The sequence below is a fragment of the Poecilia reticulata genome, chromosome 2 (genome assembly GCF_904066995.2).
Source record: "Poecilia reticulata chromosome 2, P_reticulata-male-v2, whole genome shotgun sequence".
NCBI lineage: Eukaryota > Metazoa > Chordata > Actinopteri > Cyprinodontiformes > Poeciliidae > Poecilia > Poecilia reticulata.
Window position 1 is genome coordinate 33,442,209 of NC_088831.1, and position 25,223 is coordinate 33,467,431.

The 25,223-nt window shown below is 39.4% G+C and overlaps 2 protein-coding genes across 4 annotated transcripts; one reads left to right on the forward strand and one right to left on the reverse strand.

The window, feature by feature from the left end:
* The first annotated feature begins 1,142 nt into the window (after positions 1-1,142).
* Positions 1,143-10,543, forward strand: nme9 (NME/NM23 family member 9). Of its 2 annotated transcripts, XM_081604151.1 has the most exons (17): positions 1,148-1,300; positions 1,385-1,410; positions 1,486-1,543; positions 2,216-2,319; positions 2,416-2,487; positions 2,831-2,947; positions 3,171-3,252; positions 3,394-3,476; positions 3,579-3,671; positions 5,031-5,185; positions 5,474-5,670; positions 5,829-5,973; positions 6,050-6,157; positions 7,691-7,842; positions 7,936-8,080; positions 9,892-10,154; positions 10,353-10,543. In XM_081604151.1, exons 3-17 carry the CDS (start codon positions 1,519-1,521, stop codon positions 10,427-10,429), a joined length of 1,818 nt encoding a protein of 605 aa, XP_081460277.1. In that variant the 5' UTR covers positions 1,148-1,300; positions 1,385-1,410; positions 1,486-1,518; the 3' UTR covers positions 10,430-10,543. The 2 variants fall into 2 exon arrangements, with proteins under 2 accessions (XP_081460270.1, XP_081460277.1); XM_081604144.1 differs by having other exon boundaries at positions 1,143-1,410.
* A 1,916-nt stretch (positions 10,544-12,459) lies between these two features.
* Positions 12,460-22,106, reverse strand: smarcal1 (SWI/SNF related, matrix associated, actin dependent regulator of chromatin, subfamily a-like 1). Of its 2 annotated transcripts, none has more exons than XM_081604139.1 (17): positions 21,467-22,106; positions 21,081-21,393; positions 20,179-20,229; positions 19,824-20,078; positions 19,691-19,741; positions 19,425-19,608; positions 19,083-19,233; positions 17,772-17,933; positions 17,621-17,686; positions 17,111-17,251; positions 16,523-16,750; positions 15,164-15,234; positions 14,854-14,956; positions 14,420-14,602; positions 13,238-13,338; positions 12,976-13,072; positions 12,460-12,847 (listed from the first exon to the last, which is right to left on the reverse strand). In XM_081604139.1, exons 1-17 carry the CDS (start codon positions 21,776-21,778, stop codon positions 12,647-12,649), a joined length of 2,670 nt encoding a protein of 889 aa, XP_081460265.1. In that variant the 5' UTR covers positions 21,779-22,106; the 3' UTR covers positions 12,460-12,646. The 2 variants fall into 2 exon arrangements, with proteins under 2 accessions (XP_081460265.1, XP_081460261.1); XM_081604135.1 differs by having other exon boundaries at positions 14,420-14,605.
* Between the last annotated feature and the right edge of the window lie 3,117 nt (positions 22,107-25,223).

Below are 25,223 nucleotides of genomic sequence, written 5' to 3' on the forward strand. Positions count from 1 at the left end.
CATACAGAAAGAAGCCAGTCTGGAATTCAAACAAGTTGCAAGAAAACCAATTAGATTTTTTTTTTCAGGTAAACTAGTGTCATTGTATTTCATTTTTGATTCAACAATTATTTCAACCTGAAAACAGTTTTGTTCAGAAAAGCTGAAAAAGTCTGGAAACCAACTAACCACAAAGATATTTTGAATTTCTAAGTAAAATAAAACTCGACATATAGACCTCTCACCACATTCCGTAACTAATACGTACCAGAAGAAGAAGGTATAAAAAGACCTCAAGGGTTGGAAGACTTTGCTACACAAGGCATGGCAGTTTTGCAAGTATTATTTTATTTCTATTCACAGCTACACTCTCTTTCATCTACACCTCGGGTTTGAGTTCAATGTCAACTCTGCACTCTATGTTGCCTTTTTTTCATTGGAAATGGGTATGTGTGAACCAAAGTGAACTAAAGGAGCCTACCCCTGTTTCAGGAAAGGCGTGATTCCATGGAATAACTTGACAACAATATGAATACCTGCAGCTTTACTTAAACTGATATATGCATAGTTTGTGTAGGTTAAGAAGGTGAACTGAAAAAAGTATTCATGTGTATCACCTGATTCCCTTTCTTTTCCCCCCAATAGTCAATTCGAAACAATTTTCAACTGATTATTAGGGTGTACCCCGCCCCTCGCCCGGCACGCTAGCTGGAGATAGGCACCAGCAACCCTCCCGACCCCACTGAGGGACAAGGGTGAAAGAAAATGGATGGATGGATGAATTTTATAAATAAAATCTGAAAAGTTTGGCATGAGCAAAACATCACCATGGCCGCATTTTATCCTTTCTATTGCACCTGCTATTTACATGGAAAACATTTTCAGTCATACATGTACAACAGTGGAAGAGACATACCCCAAAAGACTTCAAGCTGTAAAATCAAGCGGGAGGTTCGCTGTAAACCATGATAACGATGATCTTCAGAAATAAACAGCAAATAAAGGGTCTCTTCTAAATTGAGAGAGATGGAGAACAATGACCCCTGGCGGATATGGAGATGTGTGCAAGTACAAGTTAAATTAAATAGAGAGCAACAAACACAGTTGCGAAATTGCACTGTTGACTGAAACCGTTTCATTTTTAAATCAATAACATTTATAATGGCATGACATTAATAATGGCTAAAACTTAAACTAATAAACTTGCTCACGGTCGAATAAAACTGTTGCTTAGCAACCAGTCGTCAAACAATCGCTTGCGTCGTCCACAGAACAAGAAAAAGAACTGAATGCTTTAAGCTAAGCAAAAATAACTAATTCAGTGAGTTTTATGTTTTGCTTTGCCATTAGTTTTATATGTTTTTATATCGTTTCCTGTAAATACAGTTTCATCTACAAATGGCAGGGAAGAAGAAAGAGGCAAGCCTGCAGGTTGGATAGACACCAAATAGTTTATGTTAGTGTCTCTACCTTCATTAGTCTTTAATTTGTAATTTTGTTCTTCAGGCATCAGTTCTGAACCAAGAACAATGGGAGGAAATGCTTACTATCAAAGGTTTGACAGGTAAGCTTTAAAAGGTTGCTTTTGGTTGTTTGTCCCTCCTTTTTGTGTCTGTAAACATAACACTGAGTTAAACAGCAGTTTTGTTTAAATCTATAGCAGATCATTGGAGGCGGAAAGTAACTAATTACATTTACTCAAATTACTATAATTAAGCACAGTCTGTATCTCTACTTTTTAAAGTTGTTTAAAAATCTTTAATGTACAATTTTAACGAGGTACGTTTCCCATTTTACACCAGTTTGTTTGTTCACTCGTTCCACCTTGGCTGACAGAGATGCCCAGTTATGCATTGTATTATGCTGCCCCCTTGTGTTCTTGGGAATAATTGCAGACGGAATCGATGCACCATCACTAATCTTTTAAGTTTTTTGTCTCAAATACAGAGAAGAACAAAGTGAGTTGACAGCCCTGGTAAAGACGTGTAGAAAGTTTTCATTTAAATAAATTAATCATGAATTACAGTGTCATTGATTCACGTGGACATTTTTGGGGAAAATGACGTTTTAATGTGAGGCAAAGGCTCCCATGTTAAGAAATTATTGTTTATTTTAACAAAACTACAGATTTTCTGAGAATTTTAAATTATTATCCTACTGTGATAATAAATGAATCTAGTTGTATCCTTTTGGTATCAGAAAGTTTGTCCATGTACTGTCACTGTCCTCCTTGTAGTTGTGGATGTTTACCAGCAGTGGTGCGGCCCCTGTCGAGCAGTGGTTAGTCTCCTCCGAAAGATAAAGAACGAACTCAGTGATGACCTGCTGCATTTTGCCACTGTGAGCTGTGTTTTAGATTCAAAATGTATATCTTTCAAACTTGAAGGCGACACTAGCAGAGGAGCTTCGTTTCATGTGTTTGTGTTTGTGTGACAGGCTGAAGCTGACAGTATCGATGCCCTGGAGAAGTATCGAGGAAAATGCGAACCCACCTTCCTTTTCTTTGGAGTCAGTGTGTGTTCCTACGACTTCTGTTTGCATGCTTACACTTGTTTTAATATTTATAGATTTTTATGATTTATTTTCTAAAAATTCCACATAAATGGTATATTCAATTCCATTTGTACTCCATTTCACAGTGTTTTTTCTATTTTTAAATTCTACAAATTGGCTCACCAACTGTTCCAGTTTATATTTTCTTTTTTCCCAGATCAGAATCACTAATTATTTTGTGTCCTGATTTAACTCAACATAGTTGTACTTATTTACTTAAGTCTGCAGGCTGAAGCAAACAGAGGTTTTATATTTGAACTAAATGTGCTGACTGGCTGGGTTTGTGCTGCATGAACAGGGTGGGGAGTTGGTGGCTGTGCTGCGAGGGGCCAACGCTCCGATGCTCCAGAGGATGATTGTGAAGGAGCTAGCCAAGGAAAAGCTGGTCATGGAGCAAGGCAGTGGTCGCAAAGTGGTGAGCAGTGGCACAATGATATGCACTTGCCCTGTTGCTTGAAGATAATCTTACTTTAGAGGGTTTAAAAAAAAACAAAAAACTATAAATCATGCTTTTTTTTCCATCCCTGCTGTTTCAAAATGAGTGTTTTTTGTTGTGATTTATGAGCAACTTCAGAATCGGATGAGCAATGCTTTTGTGATTCACATAAACATATTTAAAAGTTATGTTTCTGTCTCAGGTGAAAGATTTTGGTCTGTTGGATGAAGAGAAGAGAGAGGAGGACGAGCTTCAGCAGCCACAAAATGAAGAAAGTATAATTGGTATTTTGTGAAAGCAATGTTTTGTACAGTTCATCTCTGTAGCTTCCAGTCCCCTGGTGACATTTTTTTTTTACTTTGTACAGTTTTGCATTTTAACAGCAATAATGTCCGCCATTCAAACTCTTCTCTGTTTCCGCGTAGTTCCTGCCAGTAAATCCTACACAGTTGCCATCATTAAGCCTGACGCAGTTGCTCATGGCAAGGCAAATGAGATCATTATGAAGGTACAGAGAGATTAACCATGTTCACACTCCAAGAAGACAAGATTTTCTCCAGCCCTCCTGCTGGCATTCATCCATTCTGTTGATGCTTCTCCTTCTGGATAGATTCAAGACGCCGGGTTTGAGATTCTTGCACACGAGGAGCGCTCTCTGACTGAAACGGAGGCTCGAGATTTTTACCAGCATAAAGCAGCGGAGGTACGGTGTAATGGCACAAATTACGAGGATAGCGCAGCATATGGCGAGGAAAGCACATACAGCATTACTCATAGGAAAAATCATGTTAAGCTGAGAAAAACTGATGATGGTGCAGTGAAGGTTTGTGCGGTGGGAGGAATCGATATTCTAAATCAACATACGAATATGAGCGTGAAAAAATAAAAATACATTTGACACCCATCTGTGTTCCCTCTCAGGGCTTAAAATAGAGCTGCTGAGAAGGAATTTTTCGATTGCTTGTTGTGCTGTTTGTTACAAGACCAAACTGAGATTCATCCGAGCAGTATATATGTAAGCAGGTAAAGGAGAAATTCTTCAACAAATTAAAATCAGCATGAGTTTTTCCATCAAATGAAAAGCTGGGAGTGTCCATACAATGACTTGAAAACACTTTCATACTCTTCTCTCACATTTTGTTTTGATACATTCATAAACCTTAGTTTTGATTTTATGTAATATACTAACACAAAGAGGCACAGAGTTGTGAAGAAAATTTTAAAAATAGTTTCTGAAGGTTTTACACATAAAAAAGGTAGAACTATGGCAGCCTCTACTGAGTCAATACTTTCTTGAACCATCTTTTGTTTTCCCTGCAGTTGCAGCTGCAAGTCGTCTGGCATATACGTATCTCCTCTGGCTCTTCACATCTAGAGACTAAAAGATTGTTCTTTGCAAAATAAGTGAAGTTAAGTGAGACTGGGTGGAAAGCATCTGCAAATTAATATTCAAGCCTTGCAACAGATTCTCAATAGGTCTGCCCTTTAACTAGGCCATTCTAACACACATGTATGCTTTGATCTAAACCATTCCAGTGTAGCTTTTATTCCATAGATATAGGTTCTTTGCCATGCTGAAAGGTGAACCTCAATCCTACCAATCTAAAATGTTTTTCAGTCTCTAGCTTGTTTTCCTCCAGAACTGCTCTGGGTTGTACCCCAGCCATCAACTCTGACAGCTTTTCTTCCCCTGATGCAGAAAAAGCAATCCCTGCCTGCAGTATAATGCTGCTGCCACTGTGCCTCAGTACTAGGATGTAGTGTTGTGTTTTGGTTGCCAGAAGTTTTTCTTCAAAATGTTTTCTATTTCCCTTTCATAATCTGTGGTGAACTACATAGCGGTCAGATTTGTGGAGTGGACAATGAATAGCTCCTGTCCATAGATTCTCCCCACTGTGGATCTCTTCAGCTCCTCCAGAGTTTCCACAAACCTCTGGATTTCAGTAAAATACATTATTATTTTGAGTTGTAAACTGACAAAATGTGACAAGATCCAAGGGGAATAAATAGTTTTGCAAGACTCCTTAACGAGTCTCTTCTTGTTTATTCTGCTTTCTTTCAGGCTTGCTTTGAGGACTTGGTGCAGTTCATGTCCAGTGGTCCCTCCCATATTCTGGTGCTTTCTCAGATAGAGGGCACAGCCAATATCATACCAGCATGGCGTGAGTTCATTGGCCCAGCAGACATAGAGGAGGCCAGGAGAGAAAAGCCCGAAAGGTTAGTGAGAAAGAAATTCCGAATGTTGCACATTTGAAGAAAAAGGAACAGAGGACGAAAGCAACTAAATCTTCAGTTTGGTGAAAAATATCATGCATGCATTTATTTCTGCACTGTTGATCAGCATAGCTGGAAAGGATCCCAGTTCTGGGTCTGGAGTAGGGAGTGAACAGCACATTCTCGCCTGCTTGATCAGACACACCCAAACGTTATGCTTCTCTTTGGTTGAGCACCAGCCGAGCATCCATCTGGTCCTCTCTTCCTCCTCCCCCACCCGACTTCCTGCAGCTTGCGGGCACAATACGGCACAGAGACGCTGTTCAACGCAGTGCATGGCAGTGCGGACAGCGACCAGGCCAGCATGGCGCTCGCCTTCTTCTTCCCCAACTTTAGGACGGCCTCCGACGCAGAGCAGGATGGGGAGGAAGAGCGTGTGGAGAGGACGCTGGCTCTCATCCGGCCCGACGTTGCCAGGGAGAACAGAGGTGGGGCTCAAGCCAAAGGCACAAGCACAAATGCTCCTGAGTGGGAGCGCAAGCGCAAACACATGCACATGCAAAATCACTGTTCTTCTTAATAGTATAGGGCTGTGATTAATTATCACTGCAGAGGGTTTGAGTCACTATCACCTGTTATTTTGCAGATGAGATTTTGGCCCAGATTCACAAGTCGGGTTTCACAGTCGCCCTCCAAAAAGAGGTGATGTTGACCGAAGAGCAGGTCAAACAGTTTTACTTCCAGCATGTGGATGAAGACTACTTTCCTGCACTTATGCGAAACATGACAAGGTAAATTTGACCTGTGCTGCTGTGAATCTAAATGTCACACAATGCAGACATTAATTCTCCATCTCTGTGACCACAGTGGGCCTGTGCTGGCGTTAGCTCTGGCCAGGAAAGGAGCTGTCCATCACTGGAAGAACATCCTCGGCCCTCCTGACCTTCACAAAGCCAAAGAAGAGGATCCTGAGTGGTGAGTCATGCGTGCCTCTCCTCATTCAGCTGCTAAGAAGAGAGCAAAGGGTCACTGCGGTGTAATTTCCTGCAGAAATGCGGTGGACGTTTGAAGGTGAATCTGTGTGACAGCTTGTTAAATAAAGCTCCTCTTTTCAGATTCCTGTTTCACAATTTTCAGGTTTTGATAACAAGATGAAAGACTGGCATCCTGTATCCACTGCTCTAAAATCGCACTAGAAAAAAAGAAATCAGATGCATAATAACTTCATTTCCACCGGCAGCGCTATTACACCGCAAAATATTTTTTTTTGTATTATTATTGTGTCTTTTCTTGCCTGCGAAGGCTTCTGTGGCTTTTCTAAGGATGTTTTATTAAAATGTGAAAATTACCAGACGGCAAAATGGCAGGATGGTCAGATGTGAACAGAAACACAGAAAATGACTCAAATTTGCTCACCAGAAAGATCTGACTGCTGAAATTACATTTGAATTACCCAATTTCCTCCGGAAAATTCTAGAAACCATCAAGTGTTTGTTCTTCTGCGCGGAGGAAACCTAACTTAACTTGCTGGTCAATCTTGCATTGACTTGCAATAGTATTCATGCATCTTTAACATTTTCTCACATTACAGAAACATAAACTATACATTTGCATTCAGCTCTATTAAATCAGATACACCTAAGTAAGATTATGTTGAGCCAAATGCCCTAAAAAGTCACATATTTAGAAAAAATGTAAGTTAAACACGGTGAAGGCAGCATCATGCTATGGGGATGTTTCTTTCTTCATCAAGGACAGAGAAAGTGATCAGAGTTTATGGGAAGATAAATGGAGCTAAATAAATGGAAATCTTGGAAAAAAAAAATGCAAAAGGCTTGAGAGGCAGAATTTGGCCTGATGGTTTAGTTCCAGGCATATTCAGGTGTTAGAATGGCCTAGTCAAAGTCAAATCAACACAGATGAAGATACATTTATCACAAAGTCGAAACTTATATCCAATTAAGGAATAATTTGCGGCAAGACTCGTTTGACTTTCATAGATTTTCTAAATCAGAGGTGCCCAATGTGTGGCCAGGGGGCCATTTGTGGGCCTTGAATTGATTCTGTTTGGCCCCTGACCCCTAATCAAAAATGGTAAAGAATTTGGAAAACAAAAAAAAAAAAAAAAGATGACCGAAACAATTTGGAAATGGTCTGCTTTTCTTTTATTAATAAGGAGACAGTCTGAAGCCTGTTTTAGATCTACAGATTTCACAAAAGTTTTTATTTTATTTTATGCTGGTAAAACAAAAAACAAAAATGAAGAAAAAAAAATTTCAACAGATTTTTGCATGTTTTACTTTATGAACTGCTAGGAGTTAAAATTAGCCAGTTTTGGCCCCTGAGGCAAAATGTTTGGACACCACTGCTCTGCATCCAGTCTGACAAAAAACTGGGAAAACTATGTATGTCTTTCCTCCCAGTTGGACTACTTTGTGTTTGTCAATCTCAATAAGATTATTTACTGTGCAGTACATACAATATAATCCTCTGTCTCCTCCTATATAGTCTGAGGGCCACATTTGCTGTAGAAAATGAGCCCATCAACCAGCTTCATGGCAGCGCAAATCCTGAAGAGGCGGAAAGAGAGCTGAACTTTTTCTTTCCTCAACAACGGACGCTGGCAGTCATAAAACCCGGTGCTCTGGAGGAACACAGAGGTTCTCCTTGATCTTCCAGTACAACTAAGCAAGTCTGACTTTCTTTTTGTTTTATTTATTGTATTTTATTTTATTTTTTATCCATGTTGACAGATACGATTTTGGAAGAGATTCGGGGGAGAGGCTTCACCGTGGCGCAGCTGAAGGAGACTGTGCTGTCACGAGAGACGGCTGAGGAGTTTTACAAGGAGCACAGAGAGAAGCCATTCTTCACGCAGCTGGTGGATTTTATGTGTCGGTTGGTTTGTCCCCACACACGAACACAGGAGCAGGGCAAACAGACCAGCTCCTTTTTCCACAGCCAGTCTCATCTTCAATTTATACTGTGATATTGGAAGCTCAGAGTTGAGGCAGCCTGGGGCCAGAGGCTTGGAAGTCAATCTCAGTTTCATTCTTTGTTCAACATCACATCCAGTCTCTGGTCTTCCGCTCCGATTAGTCCCTTCACCAGGTTGTTACACAACCGCTAGGGCGCTGGCAGAGGAGCGACTGTGCCCATCAGACTCAGATTGTGAGCTGATAGATATGAGCTTAGATTGTGTTCTTGTTCCTGTTTTGTTGAGATTAAGTCAAAGAGAGTAACATACTCCCAGCAACAGCTGAATTGTTAGAGGGAGGCGGCTGTGCTTTAAAGGGTAACTTTTCCCTGAAGCGTATTTTTCAGCAGCTCTTTAGCAGCTTATTTCAGGGAGCTGAGTTTCAGGAATTTGCTGGTATAAAACTCGTCTGATTAGATAAGCTGGAATGAAAATGTCATTGTGTTCAAACTAAAAATTCTAGGCAAATATGAATAACCTGTTCAAATTGTTTTCATTTAAAACGGTAAAGGTAAAATAAAGCTGAATTTAGTCAGTTTACAAGCAAACATACTTATTGCTCATGAAGTAACACAGGTAAGCTGATATTAGCTCGGTTATCAGCAGCCGGCCAGCAGTCGTACGGCATATGACTCACTAAATGCAGTTTAAAAACGAAGGGAAAAGTGTAGCTACATTTTTAGCTAGCACAGTGACAGGCAGAGGGTGGGCAGTGATTTGCTTTTCTGTCCTCCATACAGCCAGGAAAGTGCTAGTAATTTGGTATTTGCAGTTTTGAGATTGTAACTTTTACAAAACCTCTGCATACCTCCATGCATGACTCGTGCCTAGTTGTGAGCAAAGTTTGCAGTAATAATTTGAAATCAATAAATCCTAATCTGAACCAAAAGCCACATAAATCCTCCACTTGCACTTGTACAAGGTCCTTTCTAAGCTTATTAACATCAAACTACTGCTGCTTGAGAAAGCTATCATGCAATTACAGAACAATCCAAATTAAGTTTGTCGCTCCACATTCTTTTATATTTAGTATAAAATAATTAAATCAGCTAAGTTCCTTTTAATGGTTTTTCAGGTGACTTTTTCAGTTTTCCGGAGGATGATTTTCACTCATTATCACTTCAAACTTGTTGCAAAGACACAATTTGTTCCTGTTTTAATGAGTAAGTCTTTGAAAAATACCAAGCATAGACAGGAAATAGCGTTTTATCATGGACAAAGAGCTTTTAACAAAAAAAACCAAACAAAAAAAACATCAAATGCAGAACCTGAAGAATTGTCTCAAAGGTCCTAAGCCAGGTCTAGCAATTTTTGGTTTTGCTCTTATTTTTCACTTCTGCTGTGGATAGTTCTTGTATTCCTGAACACTTCTCCTTTTGTCCTATTTCTCTCCGTAGTAAAGTCACCACACAATCTGCTGTATTATCAGCTACAGGGATTAGGGGCAATCCACAAACGGGTGAAAATGGAGCTGAAGTCCCCAAAACACATTTGAAAGATCATCAGATAGTCTTCACCAAGACCACTTAAGAAGATCACAAAAAGTTCTGGCTTATCAGAAGTAAAGCAATTCCACAAAAAATGGTTGTTACAAAAACAAATAAATTACAACTTATATTTTGTTCAGATCTATAAAGACATGACAGTAATACATGTGTAGAATGCTGGATCAAAAATTATATCTCCCAATATTTTGTCCTTTCCACCAATACCTGCTTTCTGTTTGTTTCAGTGGGCCCTGCATGATGCTCGTCTTGACCAAGGAGAATGCAGTGGAGGAGTGGCGGGCCATGATGGGCCCCAGTGATCCAGAGAAAGCTAAAGAAATCTCCCCACGGTCTCTGAGGGCCCGCTTCGCTGCCGACATCCTCCACAACTCGGTTCATGGTTCCTCCAACGAGCAGCACGCAGAGGAAAAGATCCGATTTGTCTTTGGCGACATCAGCGCAGGCGCAGCTCCAACTGCTGACAGCGAGACCAGCAGAACCACCTCAGGTATCCTGATCGTTTGTCATTCTTGTTTTTTTTTTAATCTTTAGCGTCACGTTGTTTCATACAAGCAAACATCTATGCTTCTTTTGTCGTGCATTTTGTTTTTATGATAGTAAGAGATATTTCCTTCTATAATGTTTTTCACTGGTTGAAATACATTTTTGTAAGTTTAAATTCAAAGTTAAGATCTGTTTATTTCAGCTGAATGGCCAGGCGGTTCTGGAGATGAAAACCAAGAAATATCAAGATCTACAACTGAAGACACCTCTAATATCTAGGGTCACCATGAGGTTTCTGTAATTAGGGGATTTAATGATTATGTCTCAAAAGTGGCTTAGCTTGTATAATGGTGTATAAAAGTTGGAATAAAATGGGAATCTAAAAAAAATGGATATGAACCATTAGTCTTTTTTTCTTTCCTTTTTGAAATTAAATTGTGTTTTAAACCGTTTCTCAACAATCATATCCTACTTCACAGCTACCATTACTCTAAAATATTAAAATTGTGCCCACAAGGTTGAAAATAGCCTCATGAGAAAAAAAAAATAGCCATCTCTCAGTTTGTCATATAATTAAGAAAGTAGAGTTAACGGGAACAGCCAGAGGTATAAGGTCTTGATTACTAAGAACATTTTCAGGCCAGGTTACCCAGGGAATGACTAGAAAGTCTGGTCAGATATGCAAGGTCATTTACAAATTCTTTAAAGAAAAAAAAAGATGGGAGAAATGATATTTGATGCATTTGATGAAAATGAATTGGAGAAAAAAACAAAAACAATGGGCAGCTGTTTTATAGGACAAAGAAATAAGTCTTATATCTCAGCATAATGACTTTAAATACAACAAAAATGAAACTCCAAAATCAGCTTCAGACTGAGGTCCTTTACCTACCAGAAGTAAACACATCGTCTAAAATCTGTGATAAGGAGTCCATGCAGGACAGCACTTCTCCTTTCCACAGGAGGCTTGGATAAAAATTCTCAGTAAAAATAACTGAAAGGTTTTCAGCTGGCAACAGAAAGCTCCACAAGGAGACAAGCTGTCATACTTACTAAAAGGCTGCTGCTGCAGTAAGTACACAGGGTGCCCACATTTGGCATCAGGGCATTTCAGTTTATATTTTGAAATGGAAAAAGGATGAACAGAAAATATTACCTTCGAGTAAACTGTGCAACGTCCCTCTAAACACAAGGAGCGCTTTAGAGGAAACTGATTTTATTTATCAGCACAATGTCACAAGCAGCATCCAGAGATTCTCTAAGTGGACAAAGTAAAACATAAAATGTTGGTCCTCTGACTATATCTAGTCCTGGGAGGGGAAAACCTACATGTCAAATAATCGACTGACATCTCCATTTATTTGTTGAAGGGAAATCTACACATTACAGAGTTAATGTGTTTTCTCATTAGTGACAATTTAGAATAATATGACCTTCCTTCATTGCTTGCTTTTAAATCCCAGCTGCCTCCCATTACAAAGAACAGCTCAATTCAAGGAAATCAGCCCATTTTCTCTCATAATTATAATGTGTGGTATCATGGGAACACGGTGCCTTTCAATTCAGTAACAGGGATGAAAAAACAGACAAAAAACATCACATTTTACACCATCAGTGGGTGGTGTCTGTGTTATATTGAGGAACCGCAGCGTTCCTGGTTTAACAATAATTTCTACTCTTTCCAGACCACAACTGGAGAATCCTGACGACAATGTGTTAAAGACAACACAGTTTCGATAAAAAGTTTAAATGCACTCGCCTGTCATAACTTTTAAGGTTTATTTGAGCCATCTTCTTTCAGCACACCCTCAAATAATCTGAATTAATATCCTTTAGCCAAATGCATCTATAAGATACAATTCTGGATGGATATTTGACCAATCTTCATATCAGAAATAGTAGAACTCATTTAATTTAGCTTCCTGTTCAAACATTTTTAAAATCATTGAGGTTGATGGATCTGCTCCAAAATCAGTTTTGGTGTTTGGGATCATTATTGTCAGAACGTCCGACTGGGTTCAAGTTTTAACCATTTGACTCAAATGTTCTCCTCCAACGAAAGTAAATTGACTTGGATTTCCAATAACAACCCAGGAACCACAAAAGCTGCAGCTGCCAACATGGTTAACCTAAATGCCTCCTGGACAGAGATTTTATGGTATTTCTAACCAAACTGTAACCAACAACTTAGATACAAACTGGAGATTGGTCATGATCCCCAACATATCAAATGACAAAGCCCAGGGACATTTGAGATATTTGTGAAATTAATTAACGGCCAACACTGAGGGGCTGATTCAATTTTAGACTGGGTTTTATTTAGGCATTTCCTTTAATCGTAGAACACACACATTTAAAATAAGATCAGCTCTAGTGTATTTTACAATCTGCAAAAGAGCTGAAACATTGAACTTGAATCATGATAAAACAGGAGCTGGGTCTGGCTCCAGTGAAGGAATAAACATAGTTTCTCAATTTACAGCAGTTTTCCCAGAGTCATCTGGTGAAGAAGTCTTTCATTGTCTTTTTGTTGGTGTCTTTGCTAAAACTGGTGCCAGTGAAGGATGGAGCAGGCGCCGCTTCTGGTGGCGTGTCCTTCCAGTCGTTTGCAGCCTCCATTAGGATGGCCTCATCAAAGTCGTCTTCCTCAGAGAAAGATCTCTGGAACATCTCCATGATGCTCTTCTGATTCGGGTCCTGGGGAAAAACAACATATAAGGATCATCTCATGGCAAATGTTTGTTTTTTGTGAGATTTGACTTATTGGGATTTGAAGTAATTTAACAAAACAATTCAATTGTTGTTTATGTTCACATAAAACCTACCTTTAAGTGGAAGCTTTCGTTCTCAGCTTTGTCCGAAAGGTTGGATTCAGACAGACCCACCTCTTTCAACACATTCATTTTAGCCTGAATCAGTGGCCTGGATCAGAACATAAATAATTAGATTACAGCAGGCATCACTTTACCTCACACCCCTCTACAGCTAAAGTTTTGGTCTGCTGGCTGACAAATGTGTAAAAATGACTAACAAGAGAGAATATTTTCTGAATTTACGTAATAATACTTCCACCCAATTAAGACGTACCACAGATGATCATCAGCAGTTCCTTTGGCAACCAGGTAGTGAATGTCGACATTGCTAGTCTGTCCAATACGATGAACCCTGTCCTCCGCCTGAATGAGAACCTGCAGGAAACAGACAAAAGTTCCACTGATCTGCAGGCTTTTCAGCTTCATCTGCTGCTACAGATGACGACAACCAAACTAAAATCATTATTGGATTCTTCTGTGAGAATGAGAAAACCTGCTGACCGGTGATGAGAGTGAAAAATAATAATATAAGAAGACACCATGGATAAAAGACGTGCACTTTGTGACATCCTGTTGCCAAATGAGGAAATTAGTGCATCTCATAAATTATGGATCTAGTCCCCAACATATTTATACATTTCTTCTGGGGGACAGGTCTTTAAAAAATTACTAATAATCAGTATTTTGTTATTCTGAAATAGAGAACAAATCAGTAGAAAATGGGGGAAAATCCACAAAATCGAGTCTTCCAGGACTTGTTCCAATAGAATTAAACCAGAACCAGAAATAGAATTTAAAAAGAAGTCTCCAAAATCTCAAAACTTTTACAGCAGCATCGGCAGGTACAGGTAAACCTCGCAGCTGGATTTTGTACAATTCAAGCTTGTAAACTAAAAAGGTACAGAATGAGTTTTACCGACTTGAGCTGTACGCCAACAGAAAAGCATCTGCTGTGCAAAACTTGCCAGGGGAACGAATATAACAGCAGCTCAGAAAACTTTTCCAGAGCTGATGGATACAAGCCTCTTGGACAAACAGAGCCTTAACATTTCTCAGACATATTGATTCTTTTCTTTTTTTGATTCAATTATTAATAGGTTGCTTGTCTCTTTTCATTCTGTCTGAATAAAACTAATCCATTAACCAGAGCAATTTTAGGATGTTTTTAGTGATCACTGATCTCCCCTTTTCCTTAATCTCCTGCCTGGCAGCTTGGGTTTCACACTTTCTCATTTATTTATTACACAATAATGGCCGAGTATTGATCTATTGATCTTTTAGGGGAGCATTTATACGTTTTATAGCCACAAGGCAACAAAGCTTTGGAAAATATGGCACAAACAGAGCTATACACATACATACAAAGCAGAGACTGCAGCGCTTACTGTAGAGAACAAGCAGACAGTGCGGTATGTTTTGAGTCGGCTGTTGGAAACGTCTGGCTGTGACGGCTTACCCCTGGGTTCCAGAAAAGCTCGGCAAAGATCACCAGATCTGCAGAGTGCAGGTTGAGACCCATGTTAGCTGCAGTGACGGACAACACGGCCACGCAGGACTTGGATGAAAACTGAAACTTTTCACACAGCTGCTGCCGCTCTGCTGACGGAGTCGCCCCGTCGATGCGAATGAAGCTGACGTTCTGCTGGGAAGTTAAAAGCTCTTTTGAATACTCTTCTGTACCTTTCATAACATTACAACCCTAAAACAATCAACTTAGTATACAATTGTTAAGTGGAAGGCTTTCAAAACGTTTGTAAGTCATTTAATCTCATATGGATGCAAAAGTAAGCCACCGTTTTTACATTTGAAAACTTTTTTAAAAACGAAACAAAAAAATCTTAATTAAAACAATTAAATAAAATGTTGAATTGGTATGTGAAGGAAATGTACCTTTGCAAGCAGTTCGGTGGTGATGTGATCCAGGACTAATTTGTGGTGGGCAAACACGAGAAACTTCTCCCTGCCGCACTCCAGCATGTCTGTGATGTACTCCCTGGCCGTGACGGAGCAACACAGAGCCGTTTAACAGAGATTCATAGGAATATCTGCGTACAAAGTCTTTATCCCGTCCGCGATCCACTTTGATCTCATTGTTGTGACAAATGATCCCGTTTCATTTTTACATTTTTTATCTCCACACCCATCAAACGAGCTCTGATCTGACTCCCTGATCTCCAACATTAAGGGCGACTGTACTCACATAATGGCCTGCAGCTTGGCTTCAGCTGTGTGGTTGTAGAAGACGAGCAGAGCCTCCTTCTCCTCCATTTTCTGAGAAAAGAAAAAAAAAATAGATAAGGAAGAGCAGAAGATAAGAAATGACAGGATTCCATTTGATGATTTGATACGACTGCCATTACTGTGATGAGCCCTGTGATTATGCACAATCATGCTCAGCAACTGGCCCCCATTAGAGTGAAATAAGGCTCGACTGGAGCACTCCTCGCCGTTTAAAGCCACTTCTGTGTTTGAAGCTTGAAGCGACTCCCTGATGCACAAAGCAAAACTCAAACATCCGCTTTCCTTGCCTAAAGAAACCACTGAGCTTCTTGCTTTCTTTTAGTTCAGAGACTTTGATTTTAACACTGCCACATCAGCATCGCGTTTTACTCATGAGACGATTAGAGCTGGAAATTTTCAAGGACAGTGAAACTTGGGTTTTTAATTTAAAACTGTTTTATATGGATAAAATCAATAAAGACATAAGGTCTGACCTATTAGCCTCGATTTGAGGTTATCACTCTAAACAAAAAGGGTTTTTTTTTCCACAAATGGCTGCTTTTATTATATTTACAATAACTCCTTTTTGCATTGCTAAATTTGATTTACTGATTAGAAAATATCAATTGATTCATGATACAAGCTCAGATACATTGTTGTGCATATCTTATCACATTACAACCACAAACATCAACTTGTTTTAATGTTTTTTTTTACATAGCAGACAAACACAAAGCAGGTTACGTTTTCGTTGTGGAAGAAAACCTTTTTTTTGTTTTGTTTTGTTATTTTTAAATAAAAATCCGAAAACGGTGAAATGTGTATGAATTCATACACATTTCAGCAAAAGGTTTTTCAAGCAAAAATACTGAGGGAACCTTTCCTACTTTCAATTTCAACCCTTGCTTCACCTTTTCAATTAGATTTTCACCTAGACTTTGACTAGCCCATTCTAACAGATGAATATGCTTGGATGTTAACCACTTCCTGTTTGGAGTTGCTGTCCTACTGCATGGTGAAACTACACCCCAACATGCTATGGCGTCGCATTTCATCATGGGAACGGTGCGTTCAGGGTGATGTGCAGGGTTAGATTTTTGACACACAATGTGCTTGAAAACAAGATGGCGGCCCGAGGAATTCATGGGGAAAAAAAAAAACATCAAGATTTTCCAAAAATGAAATCTTCAGTAACCAAAAAGTTGATGATAAAATGTATTTATTGCACAGTGTTATAAACAAATAATATGATAATTTTATTTTACTTTTTCTTAACCTGGCAGGGTAATATTGGGGTTTATTTAAAAAAGAAAAGCTCAACGTAACAGTCGCGACTTACACTGCGATGACTTTTGGTCAGCTGCTTGGCTGCAGCCGAGAGGGCAGCTTTCATGCGGCCACTGACCCCTTCTATGGTTACCGTGACCACCTTGCGCTGCTTGGACGGGAGCTGGGACAGGACGTCAGACTTGAGGCGGCGCAGCATCAGACACTCCTCCAGCAACAGCCTTAGCTCTCCCAGATTAGAGGAGCCTGAGTAGTCCCAGCCCCAGGTCTTCTGCTGGTGCTGGAGGCAGAAAAGACCAGAGAGCAAATGTGATGATGGGAAAGACGAAACCGACTGAAAAGAGATGCAGACGACACAAAAAAGGGGCAAACTAGATTTTGCTCATAATAACTTGATAAGAAAAAATGCGATATCTAGTCTAGGTACTGATCCAACTATCTCTTTTCATCATGTGTTTTTTGGTTGATTCCACTAAATTAAACATTACCTGTAAAGAGCTTAGCAGGGATGTAAATATAAATAATAAAATGTGACACAGACACATGAATTAAACATTAACCAAAGTCTGAGAATCTTCTCAAAATTTCAGAGAAGTAAAAACTTAATGCCTTCAAGTGCTTATGAGATTTTATATGTTACCTGTCGGGCATCACAGTAGCGCACCCCAAACTCATGGAAGCGAGGAAAGAGCGAGGGTTTGACGGCCAGAATCTGAGTGTAGAGCTCACAGGGTCTGGACATCGCGGGGGTCCCAGACAGAAGGATCACTCTCTTCGCCGCCTGAGGATTTAAAAAAAAGAGAACCTCAGATCAGACCCACCACTTTGGAGAACCAGCTTTTGCTTTATTTACTGCTGCAAGTCGTCAGGGATATCGATCAGTTTTGCAAAAATACAAACAATGTTTAGACCATCACTCTTTGCAAAGTAGGTCAAACTCATTCAGACTGGATAAAGAGAAATCCTCAATTTTATTGCCACAGATTCTCAATTAAATTTAGGTCTGGACTTTATATAGGCCATTCCAACACAGAAAAATGCTTTAATTGAAACCATCAAAGCTCGGGTTGTACGTTTAGGGTCATTCTGCTGCTGGAAAGTGAACTTCCACCCTTTGTAACCTCCAAAGGTTCAAATTCTGTTTACCCACCTTCAGCAGAGGTAAGGCAGCTTTGCAACGAGCCGTCTTCATGTTCTTCAGGAAGTGAGACTCGTCCTGCACAGATTTGTTGCTTGAAACATATTTCAAAAGACAGAAGCTAACGGATCATTGACGAGGAGCCGATTCAACAGCAGCTCACCATGATGAGGATGTTGAAAGGAGGACCTGCGTGCTGCTTGTCCATCCTGCTCAGCAGGTCGTAGCTGACAATGTTGACCAAACCAGACCTGATGTTTTCTTTGGCCTTTACCGCCACGTTGATGTTGTCAGGACTCAGGGAGGGGAGCCAGCGTCTGAAGGCCTACAGGCATGAATCATTAAGGAACCACCTCAAAGAAACCACTATTTAAATTCACACAAAAACTTAACCCAGGTGGTAAATTATAGCCAAAGGACAAGCAATTCAGATTTTTATCTTTCAGATAATGATATTGTCAGTTACCCAATGACCATTAGATGTAGCTACCACCAACCAGATGACGCTGCATGTGGGTATGGATACATACGTGAGCTACAGTTCGCTTTTTAGCTACTATTCACTACTTTGTGTCCTACAGGTGACATGCTGTCAGAAATCACCAGCAATTCAGGCTCGATGAACCCATAAGTCTCCACCGCCGCTGTTTTTTTCCCCAAATCGCTTCCCATTTACTTGTCAGTCGCCTTTCAAGCTGTCTGAATGTCCAAGGAAATGTCCTTTAAGACGGGAAGTTTACTCTGTGATTTACCACAGGGGGGATGAGTTTGTTCAGAGAGGAACAACTCAGTCGATGGAAGCGGGGAAAAAATTAACAGAGTTAACAGTCGAGTATATTTTATTTCTGTATTCCAGTTGAGAAGACGTATGGGGAGAAGAAAAGAAAATAAGGATTTGTAAAAACAGTTGTGTTTCCACTAAACTCTTAATACAATTTCATTATTTCCCCCCCATTCTATTCCAAATGCTGAAAGCAGATGCAAACTTTTGTATTTAATTAGAAAAACGGACTGATTGCACACCAGAGTTTACACCCTGAAGGCATTTTATGAGTTCAGACAAGACTTAATTTACGTTCTGATCCAGACAAGTGTTCAGCAGGAAAAAAATCACGTCTCAGTAACAAAAGACTTGATTCACATGGCTAACAGGGTAAAATGAAAAGGATGAAGATGTTCAGTGTTTTCAGCTTTGTTGATGTGATTTGACTGTGATTTAACTTGTCCAAATCCATGACTACAGTAATTTCCTGCATATATACCATACATGTTTGTAATTTGACATGAAAAATGGCGACAAAAACAATGGGAAAAAAAAATTATATCGGATTCTGGAGAGGTAGGGAATTTTAAAATTGAAATGGTCTAAATGATTTAATAAGTACCGCTTATATTATAAGTACGGCTTAGTCTCTTTTCTTTGGGCATCATTAAATGCAAACAAAGTGTTAAATGGTTAGTTTTATTTTTGTACCTCAGCCCAGGTGAACCGAACAGATGAAGGCGTCACCACCAACAAGGGCCACTCGTTCCTGTAGTAGGCCGCTATGCAGATGGCCTGCACCGTCTTTCCCAAGCCCATGTCATCAGCCAGGAGGAGGCGGCCTTGGTTAGACACCGCAAAGCTGCGGGCAAGTCAAAAAAATATAAAAAATTCAAAATTACAGATAACACTCAGCAAACAACCTAAAACTGAACTCGTCAACCAAGACTCATTATCTCCAGACTTTTACGAACGACCCGAGATGTAAAGTGGTATTGAGATATTGGGTGTGTTGTGCTGAGAGAGCAGCAGCTACTGCCCAGAGACACCTACTTGACTCCCTCCTTCTGGAAGGGCATGAGGCTGGAGGTGAGGGTGGGGTCGATGCTTGAGAGGTCCGCCTCAGGGACGTCTGAAGACTTGGCGACGGTCCCGTTAAACCTGGCAGCGAACGCCTGGATTACTGCCCTGGGAAGAGGCTCCACCTCCACTCCTGCCATCCCACTGAGCAGATCCACTGAGCAGGAAACACGACATGGTTAGACAAGATGGTGAAGGCAGCACAGACGGTGAGGAGAGCAGCAATAAAATGGTGTTACTCAGTCTCTTGTAGTCCTCGAGTGAAAAGCTCCACTTTCGTGTCTTCGTGTCTGCAATAAAGGTGAATTTTGAGGAAACCACAAAAACATTAGGAAAGCTTGAAATTAATTTTAAAAAAGGAGGCTTTTGTACCGTAGTTTTTTGTTGGCATCTGCTTAAAAGCTGCGATGACATCAGCATGGTAAGGGATGTCAACCTCAAACCTCGTCCGTGACACCAGGATGCACTGCCCTTGCACACTGGCGCCGGGTTTCTGCCAGCCATTGCACAGCTTCAGCAGCGCCGCCAGCGCTGCACCGTCACAGGGTCGGCTGGGCGCCGAGTCCAAAGCGCCGATTCCCTCAAGAGGCCTCAGGGAAACCGAGGGAATGGCAGCTGCCTGGTCCACTTTAACAGGACGTTGAAATACAGAAACACCACAAAATACGCTTTCAACCTTTAAGCTTACTTAAAAGAGCTGATTTGTTCTTAGGATTAGTTTTCATACTCAGCTGTGTGTAGTCATCCAGACTGAAGTTCCATGTTTTTGTGGCAGGATCTAAGGCAGAGAAAAAGATTTAATTGCTCCAAAAGAAAGTACAAACTTGGAATACTTACTTAAAGTCAGACAAATATGCGGATCAACAATAATCAAGGCATCTAGTCTATTGCAACTATGGATGATTTATTCTCTTCATCAGGAAGAAACACAACAATGGTCCCATCATTTAAAAAGTTGTTTTCTTAAATAATTACATTCTATCTCATTTAATTGCTCTTTCAATCCTCACTCTGTGGCTGACTTTACATTGATTTGGCTTTATTGATCAAAACTGAGCATCGGATGAAGGATTAATATTTGGTGTCCAGAATTTGTACAAATTTTCCATTACAGATTTATATGATATTCTATCATATTATAATTTAAGAAAATTCAAACTTCTCGCTATTCTGTTTGTTCGTTAGCCATCAAAAAAAAAGAAAAAGGAAAACATTTCACCATGAATTTGTGGTATGTATTTAAAGATGAGGTTTTATCAATGACGGATGGCTCAACATTAATAAGCAGCTCGATGGATAAACAGATGCATGGACAAAACAAATATATTGATGGATAGATAAACAGGCACATGAATGGGTTGACAAATGAATGAACGGTTTGATAAACAGATGAATGAATACAACTTTGAGAGAATGGGATATGGACTAATGTCTGCAGCTAAAAATGTATTTTTCATCAAGATTTTTTTTATTATTATTATTCGCACTTATACTCACCTGGCGGATACTTAAATTTTACTCCTGATTCATTAGACTGCAAACTAACCCATGATTTTTACAGAAAGTTTATTTTTATGGTCTCTTTTAAATGTCATAAGTGTGAAGGTGTCTACACTGTTGGATACGCACCATAGTTCTTTGAAGGGATGGACTTAAATACGGCAATAAGCTCTGCATGATAGCCCACTTCCACCTTGAAACGATCCTCTGCATGAGGCACACACTTCCCTCTCACAGAGATGGCAGCCTTCTTTGCAGCAGACGATGTGGTGCAGCTTGGAGGAGGCTGCGCTGCAGGTATGCTGGGTGGTTTGTAGAATGAGCCAACTGCACTTCCAGATGTGACAGAAATGGCCTGAACTGGCTTCACACCAACATTTCCTCCACCAGATGACCCAAGGTTTTGCAAGTGCTGATTTGTTCGAGGAGAAGGAGCAGTGACCTGAAAATACAACTTATCGATTAAAGAAAAAAGAAAACTTCTCGCAGGTTAGATCTTTAAGAAAATGTCTCACCTGTCTGAATGAGTTGATCTGAGTATTTTTGTTGACTTGATTGCTAGTACCAGGTAGCAGCTGTTGGTTTGGTCTGTGGATCTGATTACTGCTCATCTGTGAGTCTTTTTTAAAAGGTGGGACAAACCGTGGTGGTACAGACAAAGGAGGATATCTGTGATTGTCGCTCTGCTTCGGGAAATCTGTCTGCACTGAAGCACCATTAAATCCCGTTGAAGTCTGCTGTCCGAGTCTTTGGGCTCTTCGCTCCAAAGCTTTCCGTCTGTTCTCCTCAATCTTCTGCTGCTGCTCTGCAGTCAGCTGGTTGGACATGGTGAAGGATTCCAAATTAACACAAATTCGAGCTCACCTTAACACGCATTTACCAGTAAAAGGGTGATCCATGGAGAAAACACAGGGCCACGCGTTTAGCTTACAGGCTGTAAACAGACGGTAAGCCAACAGCTAATTAGGCTAATGTGTCAGCAACGGCCAGATATTATCACTCCGGTTTATCGGGCAATTCAGTTTGTTCAGCTTATATGACCATCATCATTGTCAAAACTACTGAATATCCTCATAAAAACAAGCCGAACCAGCTGCTAACTTTTTTAGCTAGTTTAGGATCTGCCGCGCAGGAAGTGACGAATGACAACAAGCGGTTCACGTGTAAGTGGCAGTTGCTAGGAGTGATGGGAGGTACGATTGTTTTGAAAGATTCAAGTCTTTTGGCTCGGTTCTCTTAAAAGAAACGGCTTTTAAGGTTCCCAATTACTTACTTCAGCATTTATCACTAAGATACATCTATTTTAGCATAATTTGGGAGTGTCTTTTTTAATAAACAATTTTTATATTCACTATTTTTATAAAAAGTGTTTTTCAGCATTGTTTTTAGTTTAAAAAAATGTCATTGTTTAAAAGCAACTTGTGTTTCCTCCCTGAAGATTTTGCCTTTGGGTTTATTTCTCTTGAGAGTCCAGTAGTTTAATGTCTTATGAAGACAGTAAAATGCTCAGATTTGCACATTGCATTTTATTTAATTATATGTTCTTTATTGAAGATTTGTATTACATTCTATTTCTATTTTGTGGTTTTGATTGTATGTTGGACTGACCAGTTGTCTGTTATGAATTATGTCAGAAATTACTAATTAAACTAAAACTCAACTAAGTAACCTTCTAGTAGGATATATTAGAAGTCAGTTTCAACTGCATTCAGTAGAGAATGAAAACATACAAAATTTCTTTAAATTGCTAGTAGTCAATACACAAAACAGCCCTGTTTCTGGCTAAAAATTTATGAATGGCCAAGATATTGCATAGCATCTTTTTTTGTTGGGTTTAGACATTACATATTTTGACTTTTTTTCTACTCTGGTTTTGCATTCTGTGCACCTGAAAAAAATGTTGCTCTTCCTTTTTAACTTTCAGTGGCAACAAGGTATATTTTTTACAACTGGTAGCAGCTGATTAGCCTCTCAGAAGCTCAAATAACCCCAAATCCTAGAGGAAATTAAATGTGCATAAAAAACACCATTTTAAGTAACATAACCTTTCTCTCACTGCTTTAAATTAAGTCTGACTCAACTTCAGGTCAGTTAGGATTCTGAAGATAATTTCTGATAATTTATATTGGTTATATGCTGGAAATTAATAATTAAATTTTTGAAGGATTTTTTTAAACTTCAGATTTAGGATTTCATACAGACATTTCCTTATTTGGTACCAGTTTGTTTTTTTGTGTGTTTTTTTTATAGAATGCCTGGGGTCAAATGATTTGGGTTTCCATCTTCAACCTTCTGCAATAGTTTTCTGTAATTTTGGCCCCTTCCTCTGGACGGTGTAACTGAGTCACGTTTTTAGGTCACTGTGCAAGAAATATGAAGAACCAAGGGATGACATTGCACAGTGCTTAACAATATTAAGCACTGTGTAAATAAAACTATAACTTTTGCATAGGATGATCATAAAAACTGAATACTTGTAGAGCTATTGTCTGATTTGTTTCTAAAAGTTTAAAATAATCAGCAATTGAGGTTATTTTCAGCTTGTATTTAATCAGGGACCACTTTAGACTCGAGATGTTATGTAAGAGCAATCAGTTGCACTCTCCCACCAGAGCAGAAAACCAGCATGAGTAAGCTCTCCGTGTGGCAGTTTACTGTTGGTCCTTCATTAATGTTCGCAGCCTGATGGCTGTTAAATTTGAATTCTCCCACAGAGTTTTGCAGAATGATACAGTACAGCTACAGGTGTTAATTGCTCCCCCTCCTGGCCTCTTCAGCACTCCTCGCAATGCTAACTTTTTTAATTAACCAATTTTCGCTCTTTGTGAAAAATGAAGGCTGCAAGTTACACCAAAATGCCTTTTTTGAGGACAATTTCTAGATTGTTCTAAAAACAATGTACTTGGGTTCAGTTCTTCAAGTGACGTAGCTGAACTAAATTTACTGAATTACAAAAATACAAATCCAAAACTTGTAACCAATTTTAGACCAATTTATTTAAGGATGGCCTTATAACAGTCTCAGGTTCTGATTCATTCAACAGTTTGGTCGTTATATGACTCTAAACGTTTGTGGTTTTGTGTCCTGTTAGGCGGTGATAACATGCCCAGAATTTGTGTCAGCTCTCTTCTCATAACAGCAACCTGCTTACTTTAACATGGTAAAAAGAACGCATCCTTGTTCACACTATAATATCCAAGCATACCAGATCTCCTGCAGGGAGATGTGTCATCTAAGACATTTTGTTGAAGCATTTTGTAGATTTTCATGCCAAGCATTTGGCTCAGAAACTGCTGACGTTTAGAGCCTTACTGACTTTAAATGTTTAGCAGGACTTGAGAGTTACTACATTGTGAACATGCATGAGGTACTGGAAGAGGGACCCTGTATTAGATAAATGAACAAGTTTGTGATATTTTCAGATTTTCCACACCAGATGGTCGAAAGGGACTTTCACTTTCCGTAGAGTAGTTCAGAATACTTTCAGTTTTTGTGTTTTTCTGAAAATCAACAACAGAAATTTTATTTTACAACGTCCAAAGTGTAGATTTCTTTGACATCAAAGAGAGGGATTGTATTAAAATCCAATAGTTATACTTTACTGATAGAAGTTAGTTTGTAACTTTTTGATATTTAAGTATAACACACAGTTTCAGAGGCTTTGGGACATTTGTGACATAGATTAAGACAGAAAAACTTGTAAAAACCTGCCTTTCACAAAATGAAACATTATTGACTACAGTGTGGAGTCTTGGGAAAAAAAGATGGCATGGTGAAAGAAATAAAGGCATGGCAGCATAAACACTACTGAATGAGATATGTATGGTCTGGAGTCTAGACTATATTCAATTAAAAAATGAATCCATTCATTGAAATTGTGCTTGTTTGAACACCTTTTACACGTTAAAAATCAAATATGAATATTTTTTTTGACAAAGAATCTTGCACAGCAATAAACCAGACAAACTTCTGTACATAGCTTCTTGCAAAAGTGTTGACTTTTTGTGTTATTATTTGTCATGGCATAACTGCAAACTGCATTGTATTTTTGAGAGCTATTGGAGAGGGTATGTATGTGTGTGTTTTTGGGTTCGGGGTGGGGGATATAATTATATAATTGTGAAATGGAAAAAGAACTGGATATGGTTTTCATTTTTTTTCCCACAAACTAAACTGTGAGACGTTTTTGTATTTAGCTTCCTTTGCTCCAATACCTATAAACAACATCCAGTGCAGCAAATTGTCTTTCGAAGTAAGTAGAAAGTTGCTAAA